Source organism: Astatotilapia calliptera, chromosome 19, assembly GCF_900246225.1.
Source record: "Astatotilapia calliptera chromosome 19, fAstCal1.2, whole genome shotgun sequence".
In the NCBI taxonomy this organism is placed as follows: Eukaryota; Metazoa; Chordata; class Actinopteri; order Cichliformes; family Cichlidae; genus Astatotilapia; species Astatotilapia calliptera.
Genome location: NC_039320.1, coordinates 472,704 through 491,302, shown reverse-complemented (window position 1 = coordinate 491,302; position 18,599 = coordinate 472,704). Strand labels below are relative to the sequence as shown.

At 38.5% G+C, this 18,599-nt stretch overlaps 1 protein-coding gene across 4 annotated transcripts in view; it reads left to right on the top strand.

Annotated features, from left to right (window-relative positions):
- npas3 (neuronal PAS domain protein 3) overlaps positions 1 to 18,599 on the top strand; it is a 380,804-nt gene that overhangs the window by 345,083 nt on the left and 17,122 nt on the right. For all 4 annotated transcript variants that reach the window (XM_026151150.1, XM_026151153.1, XM_026151151.1 and 1 more), the window contains 3 exons: positions 2,464 to 2,582; positions 6,994 to 7,187; positions 10,021 to 10,127. In XM_026151150.1, coding sequence (XP_026006935.1) covers positions 2,464 to 2,582; positions 6,994 to 7,187; positions 10,021 to 10,127 — 420 coding nt within the window. The remainder of the gene's footprint in view (positions 1 to 2,463; positions 2,583 to 6,993; positions 7,188 to 10,020; positions 10,128 to 18,599) is intronic.

Sequence of the window (18,599 nt, the reverse complement as noted above, 5' to 3'; positions counted from 1 at the left end):
ATGCATAAGCGTGCGTGGTTGTGCGTGTGTGTGTGTGTTAGGGGAGTTGCCTCCTGAAACAAAGAAAAATAAAGACCTGCAACAGAGGGAAAAGCAAGTAGCCTTTTAGTGCTCACCAACCTGAACAACTGTGTTGAGACATCATAAAAGGATTTACATGCTGGAAGGAAATGTTCCAGTTCTGCGTCGTGCTAAAGTTGCAGGAAGCGGCGTTGGTGGATGTAAGCTGCACGATAACATGTTGATCGCTGTCTGTGGTTAAATTGTGCTTTCGCATTACCTTAAATGTTCACAAGCAAATAGAAAACAAATAACCCAGCATGTCTGGAATTACAAATATGGACTTGGATTAGCTTTTTTTAATTTGATGAAAGCTGTAGGAAATTAGCCAGCACAAGAGTTATCTTATATTACACGTCTAAAGGATGTGTGCTATAGTTTAGAGTTTTGGTTCACTTCCTGTTGTATTTTTTCTTTTCTTTTTCTTGTTTTACATTTCTCATCGATCAGTCTGTGTTTTGTTTTTTTGCCCTTTGGCAGCCCCTTCTTTCACTTGTTTACTTTCTCTGACTGACCGCTTGTGTTTGAATCAAATTTGGATTTTGTGACTTTAGCTTATCTTCCCATTTGAGTCTCTTCTTCCAAGTGAACGATCGCAATTTGATTGTGATGATTAATCGTACCCTGTGCTGCTCTTTGAGAATTTCTGATGGAGGATGGGGCAAAAAAAATTGCACATGACTTTCCCACTCTTTTTTAAAATTGTTACTGTGTTTAGGAGCAACATAATCCCTGACTGAGTTACACAGAGATGCACAGTGTTGTGTTTTTCAGTGAATGAAATAATGCATTCACAAACTGTGTATGAGTCAGCAGGAGGTGGTTGGGGCTACATGGAAATTCTACACAGGTTTTGACTCCAAAGTCTGTGGATTAGTTCAAAGAAAAATAATTTGGTGAGTCTGATTGAACTTACATGATCACAACCTTTCTGTAACCTTAACCAGCTTCAACTCTTGAAAATCTGAATACACTGTTACACATTCACAAGTACAGCACTCCAGACACATCTGGGAATAATGCTACAACAATAACACTCCCATATTGCCATGCTTAATTCCAAGTGAATTTTGACATTTGTACACTTAAGCAACCTGGATTGTGTTTGTACTGAACACTGTTGGTCATCGTGTTTAAGTGTAAGGGAACATTTCCTGGCTGTCTCTCCTCACATCGCTTCCTCTGATGGACGGAGAAGTTATGAATATGCAGCTGATTTCTGAAAGCTGACAGCTGCTGACAAATGAAGCATCTCACCTTACGTAAGCATTGCTACCTCCTGATTTGATGTAAGCTCACTGGCTGAACTTTGAAGGCTGCTGAAAAAATTGACTTCTTGTGTGAGGATTTCATGTTGTGAAGGGCCAGGCTGCCACAGGCTGTTAACCTATCAGTTAGGAGTCGTCTGAGCAATTTTAACTTTGCTAAAGGAAGCATCAAATTTCAGTCTTTCAACAATTACATGAGGCTTATTTTAATAGTTCTAATATCAGAAGATTGTCGTTTTCAAGCTGTTAACCTTAACCCTTTACTTTGGATCTAATCGCTGCGTCGTCCTCTTCTGATGTGTTTTGACATTTCCCCGTTTGAGTGTCATGAGCTGCTTTGATTTGATTGACGGGTTGACTGCAGCTGTGATTGGTTGACTGGCTGAACTGACAGTATGAATGTGTATATTAGTTATACACCCATTTAAAAATGCTTCACTTGTGTTTGAGCCAATTACAGTTTTCTGCGCTGTACACTTTTGGTGAACCATCATAAAGTAAACTAATCTTTTTTTTATTATTGTTGCTATGCACTGTTTTCAGTTTCATTCCACCTGGACTTTAGGTTATTTAGTTTCAGTCTGATTAATAACTTGCATAATTAAGTGTTCTATATTGGGATTTCTTACTTGAAATTATTCAAAATGTACATACATTAAATTGCATGTGTGTATATATAAATATATTTTTTATGAAAAGTCTGGTTTTCTGTATTTATTTTTTTTTACTGAACTAAAATGTTTTTGCACGTGTAGGTTTAGTTTTTAGTTTTTGTTGACTTTAATTACCTTGGTGGTTGTTAAACATGCCCATACAGTAAAGACTTACAAGGAAGCAAGAAGACTTAAAACTAGCAGTTGATGGCATAACCTTACTGGAAGCATTTATTCAAGTTGTAAATCATATCCTTGTATGATGACTTTTTAAAAAAATACCAAAACAAAAAGGCTTCTTTAAAACTATTTCAACTTACCTGTTACATTTTAAGTGTTTTGTTTGACATTTGGAATATAGAACTAAATTAATCTTATAGAGCGTTGTGTGATTTTTTTTCATTCAGTTTATTTTGCATAATACACTCAGAAAAAGAAACATTTATCAGACTCAGTTTTCGTATTGTCTGTTTTTGTCACAGTCGAATCCAGCAGTCCCAGTCTTCTGGCTCCTGATAACTCCCTGGAACGGTCCTTCTTCATCCGGATGAAATCTACACTCACAAAGAGAGGCGTGCACATCAAGTCCTCAGGATATAAGGTCAGAACAATGTATCGCAAAAATAAGTTGAATTCTAAAACTGGAACTGTGGAGAAGGGGGAAAAGAAAAGTCACTATGAAGTTTTTCATAAAAACCTCTTGTGTTGAAGCTGAAAGTCAATCTTTCTTCAATCACATATTAATTATTTGATTTAAACTGTGTGTACCCAGGCAAAATTACAAAAACCATCTAACAAATTATGGAGTTGCTGCTAAATTTTTGAAAGACTGGATTTTCTAACATGGGTATGATCATCTCCCTTCATCTGCTTGAGGACAAATCAACTCATTACTGTTTTTAATCTGTGATTCACGTGGAAATTTATAATGTAATGAAAAAATAGGTACTTTGCATGCTTATGTGTCTCCTTTTCTATATACAGTAGTTTGAAAAGTCTTTGCCTTCATCATGCCTCCTATTTTTTGTTTGTCATACTTAAATGTTTCAGATCATTAAACAAATTTAAATATTAGACAAAGATAACACAAGTAAACACAAAATGCAGTTTCTAAAGTGTTTATTATTAGGGGAACAAAACCCAAACCTACATGGCCATGTGCAAAAAAAAAGGAATTGCTCCCTAAACCAATAAGTCTTTTACATCGCTGTGGAGGGTTGTCAAGGTCATGCCACAGCATCTCAATCGGATTCAGTTTAGGACTTTGACTAGGCCACTCCAAAGTCTTCAGTTTGAACCCAAGTGCACTTCAGTTTGAGGTCACGAACAGATCGCCGGACATTCTCCTTCAGGATGTTTTGGTAGACAGCAGAATTCAAGGTTCCACTTACCACAGCAAGTCTTCCAGGTCCTGAGGCAGGAAAACAGCCCCAGACCATCACAATAGCACCACCATATTTTACTGTTGACATGATGTTCCTTTTCAAAAATGTTCTGTTAGTTTTATGACAGATGTAACGGGACACACACCGTCCAAAAAGTTCAACTCTTGCCTCGTCTGTCCACAGACTCTTTTCCCAAAGGTCTTGGGGATCATTAAGATGTTTTTATGCAAACGTGAGATGAGCCTTTATGTTCCTTTTGCTTAGCAGTAAGCAGTCTTGGAACTTCACCATGGATGCCATTTTGCCCAGTTTCTTTCTTATGGTGGGGTCATGAACCTTAAATGAGGCAAGTGAGGCCTGCAGTTCTTGGGATGTTGTTCTGGGGTCTTCTGTGACCTCTTGGATGAGTCGTCATTGAACTTGGGTTAATTTTGTTCACCACTGTTCCATGTTTTTACCATTTGACTCCAGCACTGTGGTTTGCTGGAGTCCCACAGCTTTAGAAATGGCCTTATAACCTTTTCCAGGTTGAGAATCTCAGCTACTTATTTTATTATAATTTGGTCCTGAATTTCCTTCTATCGCAATATGCTGTCTGTCTTTTGGTCTACTTTTTCTGGGGGCCATTTAGGTTTTTTACAGGGCCATTTAGGTTTGGATTTCTTTTCTTTTCCCCCTTAATAATAAACACCTTCATTAAGAAACTGCATTTTTTGTTTACTTGTGGTATCTTTGTCTAATATTTACATTTATTTGGTGATTTGAAACATTGAACTTTGATAAACATATAAAAAAAAATAGAAACTCAGGAAGGGGGGAAACACTTTTCATGCCATTGTGTATGTTTGTCTGTCAGCTGCTGCCTTTACCAGTCATCTTCCTGCATCTGTATCTCACCCTAGCATCCTCTCTAAGACAGCAATGCTCTGCATGTCCTCCGTTTACTCCATCCATAAATCTTCTTCATGACTTCTGCTCTTTGCATCATCACTCTTAAACCTGCCTCCCTCTCATTCACACGTGTATTCTGTCTTGCTTCTACTGACTTTCATTCCTCTTCTCTCCAGAGTATACCTTTACCTCTCCAGGCTTTCTTCCCCTTACTGTCTACTCTGACTCAGTCATCATCTGCATAGACAATAGTCCATGTATACTCCCATCTATCACCGCTGCAAACAAGAACAGGCTTAGAACAGATTCCTGTTATCTCTCTGCATGCCCTATACCATCCTCAAATACTTCTGTGCCACTCTTGACTTGCAGTACCACACTTCCTGTCTTGGAACCCTATCAGGTGTCTCTAAATCCACAAAGAAACTTCCACAGCATGTCTTTTGTCCTGTTTTGTCCTTCTCTCACCCCAACCGGCCGTGTCAGACAGCTGCCCCTCCCTGTGCCTGGTTCTGCCGGAGGTTTCTTCCTGTTAAAAGGGAGTTTTTCTTTCCCACTGTTGCCAAAGTGCTCATAGGGAGTCATATGATTGTTGGGTTTTTCTCTGTATGTATTATTGTAGGGTCTACCTTACAATTTAAAGCGCCTTGAGGCGACTGTTGTTGTGATTTGGGCACTGTATAAATAAAATTGAATTGAACTGAACTCCTTCTAACCTCGTCCATACTTCTCCATCAACACTCTCAAAGCAAGCATCGCATTTGTACTGCTCTTTTATCAACATGAAGCCATACTGGTAGTAATTGTCAACTCTCTTCTAAACCTAGCTTCATCAACTTTATCTGTCTGTAGTTACTACAGCTCTTCACAACAATTCTTGAAAATCAGTTTCAGTACACTTTTCTTGATTCCTGTGTCATTATTTCACTCTCCTACATTGTGTTAAATAATATGGCTAAAAAGTGCACTGCCCTTGTCATCTGATCTGAATGAAGTGAACTTAACAGAACTGGGCTTTCAGTTCACACTTCTGAGACTTTAAAATTTATGTGGAAAAAAAATGTTAGATGAAAGTGACACTAGAACTTTGGCTGTCTATTACAGTGAAGGACTTGTCTGTTTTTCTTCCGCTTTTGCAGTTACAGTAACCTTGGTTTGATCTTGTTCCCATGCTTAGGTTTGTGATTTTTTTCTGCAGAAAGAAAATATGCATGTATAGGTGTAACATCAGGACTCTAAGCTCTGCGACCGTCTCACTATTCACAGATCGAGAAGCCGGATTAAAGGGGATTCTTTGGGCTGCCTTGTTTGTGCGTCAATGTGTGTGTATGTGGGGTCACTCGTGGTTTATCCCTGACTAATACATTCAATTCTCCTCAGGAATGATGGCAGACAGCAGAGGAAAGACAGAGGAAAAGCTGTCAAAGACAAAACAAAATCACTAAAAGAACTTACAGATTTCATTAATACATTGCCTGAACCATGAATGGAATAGAGACTCAATTCAAACACTAGCATTATCAAAAATATAGCACAGGAAGTATGTTTACTTTGCTTTTTCAGCTTTTGTGTGAAACAAGTTTTTGTGTGGACCAGTTTGTGTTTTTGTTTATGAGCTGGGACACATAACCACAGGACACATATTTTATGTGGTCCTTACTTTGGAGGACACACATGGAAATGGTTCTTTGATAGCTCAAACTTGTTTGAGAGTTTTTGGTAAGTTTGGATGTTGGGCATTTGGGCATTAATATGATGATAGATGAAGATAAGGAAGAAGTGCCAGTATCCTCATAAAGATTTATATAAAGTTTACTAGCATAATAATTGGGAGACCTAAACAGACTGGTACTTATATAGTACTTTTCTAGTCTATTTGAGCACTCAAAGCACTTTCTTATCCATTTACACACATTTAAACAAGCACATTTTAACTTCACACACTCCAATAGATAGCTTGAGGGGAACTCGGAGTTCAGTATCTTGCTAAAGGATGCTTCGACACGCAGACAAGAGGAGTAGGTGTTTGAAGAGCCGGCCTTCCACTTTGTAGAGGAAGTGCTTTACCTCGTGAGCTACGGCCACCCAATGAGAATAGAGCACATTTGTATTTTAGTAGAGACTACGATACAAAACAGATATTCACATATGTATTTTTTCAATTTTATTTTGCCTTTATTTATATACGTAGTGCCCATTGAGACTCAGTGTCTCATTTCAATTCAATTCAATTCAATTTTATTTATATAGCGCCAAATCACAACAAAAGTCGCCTCAAGGCGCTTCATAGATACAGAGAAAAACCCAACAATCATGTGACCCCCTATGAGCAAGCACTTTGGCAACAGTGGGAAGGAAAAACTCCCTTTTAACAGGAAGAAACCTCCGGCAGAACCAGGCTCATTTATAAGTGAAACCTGTTCCAGACAAGCAGATAAACATAATCATATATTAGTACAGACATTTGCACTTACATACACATAATGACACTGGTATAATTTTTGTCCACCTCTAAATTGGACATCAAGTTTGAGCTGACCAGCATACAGGTTATTAGTGCTTCATAGTTATCACCTATACAAAGTCTGAGCTGATGTCTTTCTTTAGCTTCTTCGAGGCCAAAAGTTGCATTATCATACATCCTGATTCTCAATACAAAGAAAGAAATGTAGGTGAATGCTTGTTTTCATTTGAAAAAGTTCTCTGACTTTCCTTTACTTGTTTTTTCCCCTTCAGGTGATCCACGTCACAGGGCGCCTGCGGATCAGGATGGCTCTGACGCACAGCCGCTCAGTGCCCAATCAGATCATGGGGATGGTGGCGGTGGCTCACGCTCTGCCGCCGCCAACAATCAACGAGGTTCGCATCGACTGCCAAATGTTCGTGACCCGAGTCAACATGGACCTAAAGATTGTCTACTGTGAGAACAGGTAGAGCAGAAAAACTGAGTTTTTTTGTTTTTTTTTTGTCATCTGTTGAAAAAGAGTGCACAATAGTTTTTATGAAAAGAACGCAACAAAAAAGCAACATATAGGTCTTTAGCTATCATTTTCATTCTTAATTTTGTTAGTCTTATTGTATTAAATGCTTTTTAGTTTATATTTAATACACTGATTAACTTATTATGGGTTACAAAGAGTTTATAGATCACACAAATGAATGAAAACTTTTTGAGAAGACATGTTTTTATAATAATATCTAGTCCCTACCATGTCTTAGTAACACTTCAAGAAACATGGCATGAACAGCAAATGACATATTACACTATCATGATTTATTGGACAAAAAGAAATTATTAAAAAATTAATAAATAAATTAATAACATGCCCAATAACCAAGTTTAAATCTCAGCTGCACTTATTGCTGAATGTGCTGCAGAAGTAAACACTAGCTGTCTTTAACACTGTCTACTGAGTGACTGGAAACAGTTTCGTTTGTTTCAAGTCAAAGTTTAGAACTTGTTTACTGTTTTGGGCAAGTTTTCTGAAAATCTTGTGATTTCGATAACTTGAGAAGAAGACGGGTTTTGAAATTGATACTAGAAGGTTGAGGGGTAGCACTGAAAGTTGCCAGTGTTTAAACTTGAGTGTAAGTGAATGACACTAAAAACATTCTCGGTCAATATAACATAAATTTCTGATTCCACTTTCCGCTCAACTTTGCTCTTAGGTATTTTACACAGTCTGACCTTGGGGTGAATTTGGTGAGACGTCCACTCCTGAGAAGATCGGCAACTGTCTTCAATGTTTTTCACTTGTCGATTATCTTTCTTTTAATACAACTTCAAATTGCTTGGAATGACCCTGAAATTTCCCAGATTGATGGGCAGCAATTGTTTCTTTAAGATAGTTATAGATGTCTTTCCTCCTGACATTGTGTTAACACATACCTGAATGCTCCTGATGAGCAAACTACCAAAATGTCAGCTTTTATAGAGGCAGTCACAGATTCTGATGATCAGTTAATGATGTACTGACTTATATCACCTTATATTACACACACATTGTGTACATAATATTTCGGCTGATACATATGAACATAGTATTGCTGAGTAAATGATATGTTTAAGGAGTTTTTTATCTACAAAATTATCTGTTCATCTTAGTTTATTTTGATTGGACATTTTAGAGTGCTCCACTTATATTGTGATTAAATATCACAAGAAATTATACCAAAAAAACTGACTACCGACTACTTCTGCATTCATCTTTCACACCTGCTGTTCAAGAAGAAAAGTTGCCTTCCCTGTCAGAGCATCTTATTCATGAGAACCCTGACCCAATCCTCCCCGGTTTAACAGTGAAATATGTCTCTGATGGATCCATCTCCTTTGCTCTGTCCAGATAAAGCAGATAGGTATCAGGATCTCATGCAGGAGTTAACCGGCCAACCAAGGAGATTCATATCAGGCAAAAAAAAAAACCTTCATGTTTTATTATAGAAAGAGAGGAGGGGAAAATGATAGTAGGCAGATTGCTTTATTGGTGGGTGGAAAAAAGGGACACAATGCGAGGCAGATGATGATATTCAGTGCGTAGCGACAGAAAGCGTCTCTGTGGTGAACAGGCAAGTGTCGCTCCCATTACAGCCCCATTTTGAGGATGAGTTTCTAAGAGAATGAGAAAATGGGAGGATGGGTTTTTCTAAAGAACAGAGTGTGCTGTTATCTGCCTGCCAGACATTAGTCCTCCCACCGCCCACTCGCTGTCACAATGAAACTGGGGAAATTGTTCTGTCTATCCTGTGGCAAATTTGTTCAAATTAAAGCTTTTTAAAGCTCACATGTGTTACCTGTACAATAGACAGGCAGCTTCAGTCTCTGTTGTTGGGTTTATTAGCTTTTTTTGCCTCCCCTGAATCAGACTTCGTAATCATCGAATACCAGAACTGCAGAAAGAAAATTGTCTCAGTGTGACAAGCTATGTATTTCAAAGTTTCACAACATTTCCACTTCCATGCAGCTTATTGTGGTGGGATATGGATGCAAGATTATCATCCAAAGCAAAGCAACAGAATAGAACATGGGGAAGTGGATATTCTTTCATCAGCAATTCCACTTATAAAGGAGCAAATATAATCTTTGTTATTGATTATCAGAATTAGATTCTTTCTTCAATTTTTGCTGACCGCTGGCAAATAGATACGGTGGCCCCGAGGTGCCATTTTAGAACATTTCAGAAACATATCAACAAAATTGAAAAGACAACAACGTTCTGTAAAGCACGAAGAAATCTCGAAAACTCAGCAGCACTTCAGAAATCTTAACAACAGTTCAGAAACCAAAGAGATGTCAGAAAACACAACATTTTGGAAAATATCAAACAGAAAAAGCTAAACGAATGCAACTGAATAACATAACCAGCGTGTGGTTGTGGTGTTTTGTTGAAAGTGGCGTAAAAAACAAATGATGACCAAAAAGTTTAGAACTTTGAAAGAAGTGAAACCTGTGAAGCTTCATTTAAGTGAAATTTTTTAAAAAAAATCAAAATCATGGGGCCTTTTAGACATGTATTTGTGTATTACACATAGAGTGGAGCTTCCACTAGGGGTGGCTGTAGATCAGGAGGTATAGCAGATGATCTACTAACTGGAAGGTTATTGGTCCGATTCCTGGGTGCTCCAGTCTGCAAGGCCAAAGTACCCTGAACCTTAAGTTGCTCTCTGAATGTGAATGCTCGAGTGCTCAAGTAGACTGGAAAAGTGCTGAAGAAGAGCCAGTCCATTTACCATTTACCACTTTGGAACGTGTACTCTTTGTTTCAGAATCAGTGACTACATGGACCTGACTCCAGTGGACATTGTGGGGAAGAGGTGCTACCAGTTTATTCATGCTGAAGATGTGGAGGGGATCAGACAGAGTCACCTTGACTGTGAGTATTGGAACCACCTGACTGAGTGCTGTTCTCTGATTGGGCAAAAGAATTTTTTCCTTAGTAACTTTGGAACTAGCAGTTTATAAGCCAGCTTTTCAGCATTTTTTGCCTACAGGTTAAACACTAGTTTAATGTACTTTACCTCTAATCCAGTGAATCTGTACATTTGTTTCATAGCAGTCATACTGCTAGATTTCCCTCTTCAAAGTTTAAAACCACTTATAGAGAATCCCTGCTCTCCTGTATCTTTGAAAAGTTTTTGCACAGCAGCAACTCTGCAATCTTATTACCCTTGTCAGGAGGCATAATGCACCCTCTGACACACACCCAAGCAGAGGCTTGGTATCCATGTTTAGTGGCTGTCTGGATGATTTGCGGCGTGCTGTTTGTTGCTGCAGTCACATCTTTACAGTGGCGGTAAAAACTGAGGAGGCGTTCAGAGCAGCACAGCGTTTCACGGTTTGTCTGAGGTAGTGAAGGCATTTAGGCAGAACGCCAAATAATAACAAGCGGCACAGCAAGGACGGCTGGCGTGATGGGAGTCGAACACGGGCAGCTACAGTCAGATTCTGTCAAATATTGTCCACTGCGGCTGATTGCATTCAGATATAAGGCACAGATATTTCTCTGAAGACCCTTTTCTATTAACGTGGTTTGAAGGCTTAAAGCAGTGATTTGCGAACTGTATCAATAAAAGCTGTAAAAGCAATAAAATGCTAACTTTTCTGAGATTTGGTTTAAATTACTCAAACTGCTCAGAAAAGTCATGGAACCAACATTCTCAGAGATGTGGAATGACTATTGAATATGATGAAAACTGCCCTCAGAAGCTGGTTTACATTAATACTCTGAAAGAACGAAATGTTTCTTCCACTGAAAACTCTACATCCAGATGAACAGAATCAACTTTCTGGGATTTCCTTACCTGGATAATTCAGTATGCATCAAGACAAAACAAAACCCAGACCAGTTTGTTTGCCAGTATCATTTTACTCAGTGTATTACAATTTACATCTTATTAAGAACATAGGTCTAGGGCCTATGTTCTTAACTGGCCTTTTTGTCCCACTACATCTACACCTTAACCAAAGGAAGCTTTTTATTCTCTCTTCCTCCCCTCATTGGTGGCAGTTTCTTCCTGTCCAAAGGGCATTTTTCCTTTTCACTTTTGCTTGGGGTTTTCACCAAGTGCCTTGAGGCATCTGTTGTTGGGATTTGGTGCTATATAAATAAAATTGCATTGACTTTAACTTAATCTATAAATTTATTGGCACTATGATGACTTTAATTATTTCCTATAATCTTTATTTGTCTGAAGATGCATTTAGTTCATCTCTGTTTGAGGCTGCAGTTTGTTCTCCTTCTTTTAGCCTGGCTGTGGCTCAGAAAGCAGAACAGGTCATCTACTAACCGCAAGGTTGGTAGTTTGATCTCTGACTGCTCCAGTCTGAGTTCCAAAGTATCACTGGGCAAGATATCGAACCCCATGTTGCTCGTGATGTGTTCATCAGAGTGTGAATATTAGATGGAAAACACTTGTAGATGTAGAACAAAGTACTTGGGTGAATGAGACATACTAGAGTAAAATGGTACTATATAAGAAGCACTCCATTTGATTTGAGTTAAATTTGGGTTTATGTTTGAGCTTGGTGTTAACGTTTGTTTAGGCTCTTTCCCTTGTGAAGGTTTTGAAAATTGGAATATTACACTGGTGGAAATGTGTGGAAGGCCACTGTTGATGGCATACCACTAGAAAGGCTTCAGTGTTTTTATTCCTGGACGAAGGCCTGTGTAAAAATAAAGATATTGTCATTTATTTTAAATAGGGAGGGCCTTTGATTTTTTTTTTTTTCATTTGAAGCCCATTTCTATTGGTTGTAGAAACAACAGACCAATCATAGTGCATTTAGTGGTATTAAGAAGGGGTCTCCTTGTTGCTGAACAGTGAAAGAAAATAAATCACACACGCACAAATGGCAGTGTTTGATTTTAGTGTAGCTAGTGGTCTCCTGCTGGTTTGATTTTTTTACATGCACTCTGAAAACAGAGGGAACTGACTTTAAGCCTTTGCTGTCAGTGTTATGTTAAAAGAAATTATTTGATACTGTGTTGCAAATTATTCTATTAGTCCTAAAGGTCTGCTAACTTTCACTGGAAAGGAGGGCCCTTAAATGACTGTACTTACTGTACTTACCTCATCATTTCTCTGCAAATAGAGATTTTTGCCGGTCTCTTTAAGCTCTGACTCCCGACACCGGCCCTTACTGCTGTTGTGACACAAATGAAACATGTCACATAGCTCATCAACAAAAAAAAAGGCAAGAAAATATACCAGCATGGAGCTCCCTGAAACTTTTTCAATTACCTTCTCCAAAAGTTCCTGAGCTCTGAACATCCAGAGTGGCAATCAGGAAGTGGCTCTATGGCGGCCTGGCGGGGTCAGGCAGAATAAGGGGAGGGGGGCAGGTTAGGATGTGTAAAACAAAAAAAAAGGGGGAAGTATTGAGGGAGATTATTCCTCTCTGTCTGCAGTGAGGATGTGAGGTCAGGGAGGCAATCTGCCAGCCAACGGTTTAAATGACTTGGTTTTAGTTGAGCGTAGTCTAATACAGCACCTCCAGTCACCTCTGCTGTTCATTTTATTCTTCCTCTTTCAAAATTAATTTCCTCTGTGAAAGGGGGGCTTTCAGAAATAGATGGCTACAGGGCACTGAGGTTCTCCATGTCTTTTCTCTTTTTTTCTTTCCATCCTCACCGTCAAATGGAGCGCGGTCAGATTGTTCTAAAATCAGCCTTTCTTTGGGGCGGTTTCATTCGGTGGCTTTATGAACTCGCTGCTGATTGTGTGGAAGCTGATTTCAGACAGGCAGGCTAATGATTCCTAACTTTTTTTTCTGCAGACATGGGGGAACCTTCTGGCTAATTGGATAGCGACAGAAAACGTTTGTGTGGACATCAAATGCAAACACAAAAATAAAGAGTAACATCCAGTTTTATTTATATTGGCTTGGTTTTTCATCTTGATACCTTTAAATGTAAGATAATTATTTAATACAGTGATTTAGAGGCATGTTCTTTTAGTTTTTGTGTTCTTTGTGTTCTGGCCAATCAAAATGAGCTCTTTGCACTGGATGTTTGTGTGAAAGAAGAGCCAGACTAAATACTAGACATACCAGGCCTCCACCTCTATGTGCCTGTACTCAAACTACATCCCCAATTCAGAATCTTCTCAGTTAAATCGTAACCGATCGTTGAATCATTCATCATTTTCAGTTGAGAAACAGACTTTCTGCACTTCAATTTTCCTGTTTTTGTGGAACAGCAGCAGCTCACACTCTCCGATTTTTTTTTTGGGTGGGATTTCCACATCTGCTTCTGGTTACCCCATTGCAACATGAGTCAGATAGTTAGGGAATCGATCAAGGTATATTTTAGAGGGATAGCCTATTCTCTCAACAGGGATCTAAATTTTAAAAGGCTTCTTTTCAAGTGGAGGACGAAGCATGATCCCTCTCTGTGAAGAGGCGTCTCTCTCTAAGTCTCTATCATTACCTGCTGACAGCTGGTCTAAGCTCAGGTCAGATCTCAAAGTCAATCTGTCCTCGTTTCCACTCAGAGAACAGAGAGAAAGAGAAGGAAGAGATAAAGGGTGAACTTTCCTTTTCACAAAGAAAGGGGGGAAACGGAAAAGAGTGATTTGTCGGCACGAAGAGGAAAGAAATACTCAGCACAAGGGCTGGGAGAGAAATTCATCTTTTCTCAAAGAAAGGGATAGAGATGGGAACTAGTGATTTACAGACAGAAAAAAAGGCAGGACAAAATGCTAATTTTCACACGGAGAGACAGGCTGACGAGCCGTTTCATGTCTTTTTCAAAAGGGGCAGGAAGAATGAGAAAAGAGGAAGGATGAAGATGGGATAATTCCCATGTTTTCACATAGTGAGAAGGGTCACAAAATGCATTATAAGTAGCAAAAGAGAATTAAGGAAATAGAAGAAAGCGAGAAGAACTTTGCAAAGAAAGGAGAAATTAGAAGATGGTGTTGTAGTTTAACGGAGTGATAGGGAAAAATGTTCAGTTGGTTTTATAGAAGACAAGCACATCCATTACATGAAGGTGAAGATGTGTTAGAATCTATTGTGATCTGTGTTAGGCATCAAGTTGCTTAAAAAAAAGAAGTGCTTTTGAAAAGTTCATGTTTTCATAATGACTGATGAACACAACACTAGTGTCACTCATTCTTGCCTGTGTCTGACCTCTCTCATGAGTGACTAGGTGACATGATGTGTGTGCTCCAGGTAATAGACAGTAAATCAAAATACAGCTTGTTAGGATGGCAGTGGTTCAGACAGCACAGCTACCCAGCGGTACTGCTCAAGGCAGTCCACATAAAAGTTTGAAAGAGTTTTGAAAACAAAAGCAGAAAAGGTTCTGAAAGATTAAAACCTAACATCAGAACATATGTCACAGTGGCTGTGAATTTGATCCGAGACAGTTGGCCTAGAAGACAGAAATTTTAATGACTTATTTTGAATGAATTTCTGGTTTTTTTTGGACAGTTCAATTCAATTATTAATCCAAATCTTTCAATTTGGATTAATAATTGAATTTAAAAGAAAATTAGAGACAAAAAAGATTTCTAGGTCTTTTCTTAATATCATGTTTTAATCAAATTTATGGGAATTAATCTCTTCACCCTCTTCAGCCGGTCATGGCTGATGGCTCCCTGAGCCTGGTTCTGCACTGACCTTTGCCCATTTAGCTTTGATTGATAGATTTTGGTGATGTGTCACAGCCTGCCAAAACTGTATTTTTTGGGTCAGTGCTGTTACATAGAAAAGGATATATAGGTTGACGATGTTACATCTAAGACAGAAAATTCTGGGATTTAATATTTCAAGGATTCATCATGACAAACTAGTCATTAATCATCATTGGCACATTTTAGACTGAGGGCGGTGGACAGCCAAAGAGTTTGTTACACATGTGGAATCTAAACATTTTGTACCAGGAAAGATTTAGTGCTACTTTCATTTATCATATTTTCTTTGCCATTATTCGTCTAACAATACGGTCTAACAATATTCTATGGACCGCAGACAGTAAGCAAGACAACCCTGAAAAGAAATGTCATTGTCAAATGTGTGGTAATAAAGTCTGAATAACTTTTACCAGTAAGAACTATGTCATTTTCAATGTAGAAAACACCGACAGTATTTAACTGGTGTACAAGTTACTTGCCTACAACCATGTAAGCATTTTCAGGGATAGCTCAGTAGGTAAAGTGGTCGCCCCATGATCGGAAGGTCGGCGGTTCGAATCCACTTAACGGCTACCCTGAGGTACCCCTGAGCAAGGTACCGTCCCTACACACTGCTCCCCGGGCGCCTGCTTAGTGGGCTGCCCACTGCTTCACTGAGTGAATGGGTCAAATGCAGAGAAAAACAAGTAATTTCCCCATGGGGATCAATAAAGTATCCATTATTATTATTATTATTATTATTATTATTATTATATGTTCAGGCATCCCAATTTTGACAAAGTTACTAACATCAGTACTACAAATGAGAAATTACTTGGAAGATGCAGACTTGTAAAACAGCAGAGAACTGCTAATGTATAAAATACAGTAGTAAAAAGATATTTGGTTACTTTGTTTAACCATTTTCAGGTTAGTTGCAAAGTTTTTGCAGGTCTGAACCTCCCAACTTAAAAGAAAGGGAGAGACATAAAGAGAATAGAGACTAAATGCATTAGTTGTTTTTTTTAACAATAGAAGCAAATAAAAAGAAAAATCCCAGACAATGTAGAAAAAAGACACAAAGAGAAATTCTGATTGTCAGAGTTGAAGCAAGACATGGGGGAAGCTGGCTTTTCTAGGGAAACAATCAGGAAGAAAAAAGAATTTCATATTTTCAGACAAAAGGAGGTTTGGACATATATGAAGTTGGAAAAAGACATTTAGAATTAGCAAAGGAGAAGGCGATACAATAGTGAAAGACAGCCAGGATGTTTGGGAGTGAAACAGATGATCGAGAGACATGCAAACGCAGAGGAAAATAAAAGAATGAGAGAGAGTGAGAGACTAGCACAGAAGAGAAAGCTCGGTGGATTTAAGCCTGCAGGCGTTTTAGTAGAGCTGGTCTCTCTAGACCAACACTGCCTTTAATGAATCCACACACACTGAACGGCATTTTTTTTTATCTGTTGCATACAAAATGCACACACACACACACACCTGTGAATCTACCCACACATGTAATATTAGTAAAACACACAAAAACTGAGTCTTTAGGGACAAGTGAGGAAAAAGGGCATACAAACATAAACTGTAGAAAACACCGGACAAAGTTACAGGAGCGTCATTTGGCGACTTTTCTGTGACTTTCCTTTAACTTGAAGTTCTTGTTTTGAGTAGATAAATCTGCATATTCACTTCAACTTTTTTCCATCAATTTTGCGACGTGTTCTAACTAAAGTATCTGAAATCAATGAAATACGAAAGTGGTGAAAGAAGTCCTCAGATCCAGCAATGGCAACATAAGAGTACTTCTTAGTAAATGTATTTAAGTATGAAACTAGTCATTGAGCAATAAAGTGCCATCTGTGACTGGTACTGGTGAACTTATTTTAGGTATCGCAATTCAATTCAATTCAATTTTATTTATATAGCGCCAAATCACAACAAAGGGTTCCTGTTCAAGGTTGAGCTTCTTTAAATCTTTTATGTACAATCAGACTAAATTAGACCCCCTCAGTTAGGCTTCCCCCAGACCTAACAGGATAAATCAGTCCTATCTTAATCTGGGGCCTCAATTAGTGCCATGTTATGGCATTAGTGGGTCAGATCCATCACTCTCAACTTGTCATTTTTCCACTGAGAAACAGAACACAGTGTCAAAATAATGTCGTATTGCTTACTGCCCTACATCAGTCTATGAAGTCTGTATGTACATTTAATATTAGAGTAAACAGTTCAGGACATGCAGTAAAATCAGAATTCTCAAGTAAATGCAAAACCAAGATTGGAGTCATATGCTGCTGAAGAGAGAGCTATCATCCTGAGAGCTATCATTGCAGCACTAGCAGCTTCTGGCTTTTGCTGCAATGATTTGTTCTGAAATAAACAAAATATGATGAACCAGGACCCTGGATAATACACCAGTCCTTTGGGAAGGGCTCCTCATGTCTCTATTAAGTGTAAGACCTTAAAATAATAGAGATTATTCATAAATCCTGAACAATCAAACGACCCCCTCTGAGCAAACTAAATGATGTGTGTCATCCGACTTCATTGACAGTTAGAGCTGGGTATCATCTGCATAGCAATGAGAATAAATGATGCTGCCTAAGGGAAGCATAAATAATGTAAACAGATGTGGTCGTAGTAGAACTGTAGAACTCAATAATTAGTCTGTTATATAGATATGATTTCAACAACTACAAACCACTACCTTTATAAACTACAACATGCTCTAATCACTGTAATAGAATATTATGGTCAACAGTATCGAACGCTGCATTGAGGTGAACACAGAGATGAGTCCACTGTCAGAGGCCATAAAAGTATCGTTTTTAACCTTCACTAAAGCTGTTTCTGAGCTGTGATGAGCTCTGAAACCTGACTGAAACTCTTCAAATAAGCCATTCCTGTGCAGATGATCAGTTAGCTGTTTTACACTTACTCTTTCAAGGATTTTTGAGATAACAGCAAGGTTGGTGATTGGCCTATAATTAGCTAAGACACGTGGCTGGGTCAAGTGATGCCTTTTTAAGTAATGCTGTAATTAATGCTGTCTTATAGGCCTTTGGTACGTAGCCCATTAATAGAGACAGATTGATCATATGTAAGATTGAAGCATCAATTTATGGCAGGACTTTCTTGAGCAGTCTTGAAGGAATGGGATCTAATAGACAAGCTGATAGTTTGGAGGAAGAAATTAATGAAGCTAACTCAGAAGGAGGATTGTAAGGCTCTCGTGCATGTAAGGCTTTAAAAAAAAGCTTGATGTGGTTAAAGAACTTGAATGGAAGGTTTTTGAACTATACCAGAGCTGACCAGAAGAGGGCAACAGAGGGCTAGAGCCATGGAAACATGGTGGTATAAATACAGACACACACTCACAAACTGTCTTTTCCTGCAGACCTCCATGCTTCAAATTTTTGACACACTGAAAAGCTATTTCCATGAAGCAATTTCACTGTCATAAATTACAGGTTAATGTGGCACAGGGTAAATGAGGTAAAGGTAATCTGAAAGGTAGATGAAACTACATGGGAAATCCAACAGATTCAAAATGAAGAAGAGATAGAGGAAGACAAGCAAAAAAAACACTAAAACACACTAAAAAAGGAAAAAAATGAAAGACCAGAGGTGTAGAGAAGGGAAACAAACAGTGAGAGATAAACAGAAGAACAATGGCAAAAGTCAAAAGTGTGACACTTAGTGAAAGAAAGCAAGCACGCCAG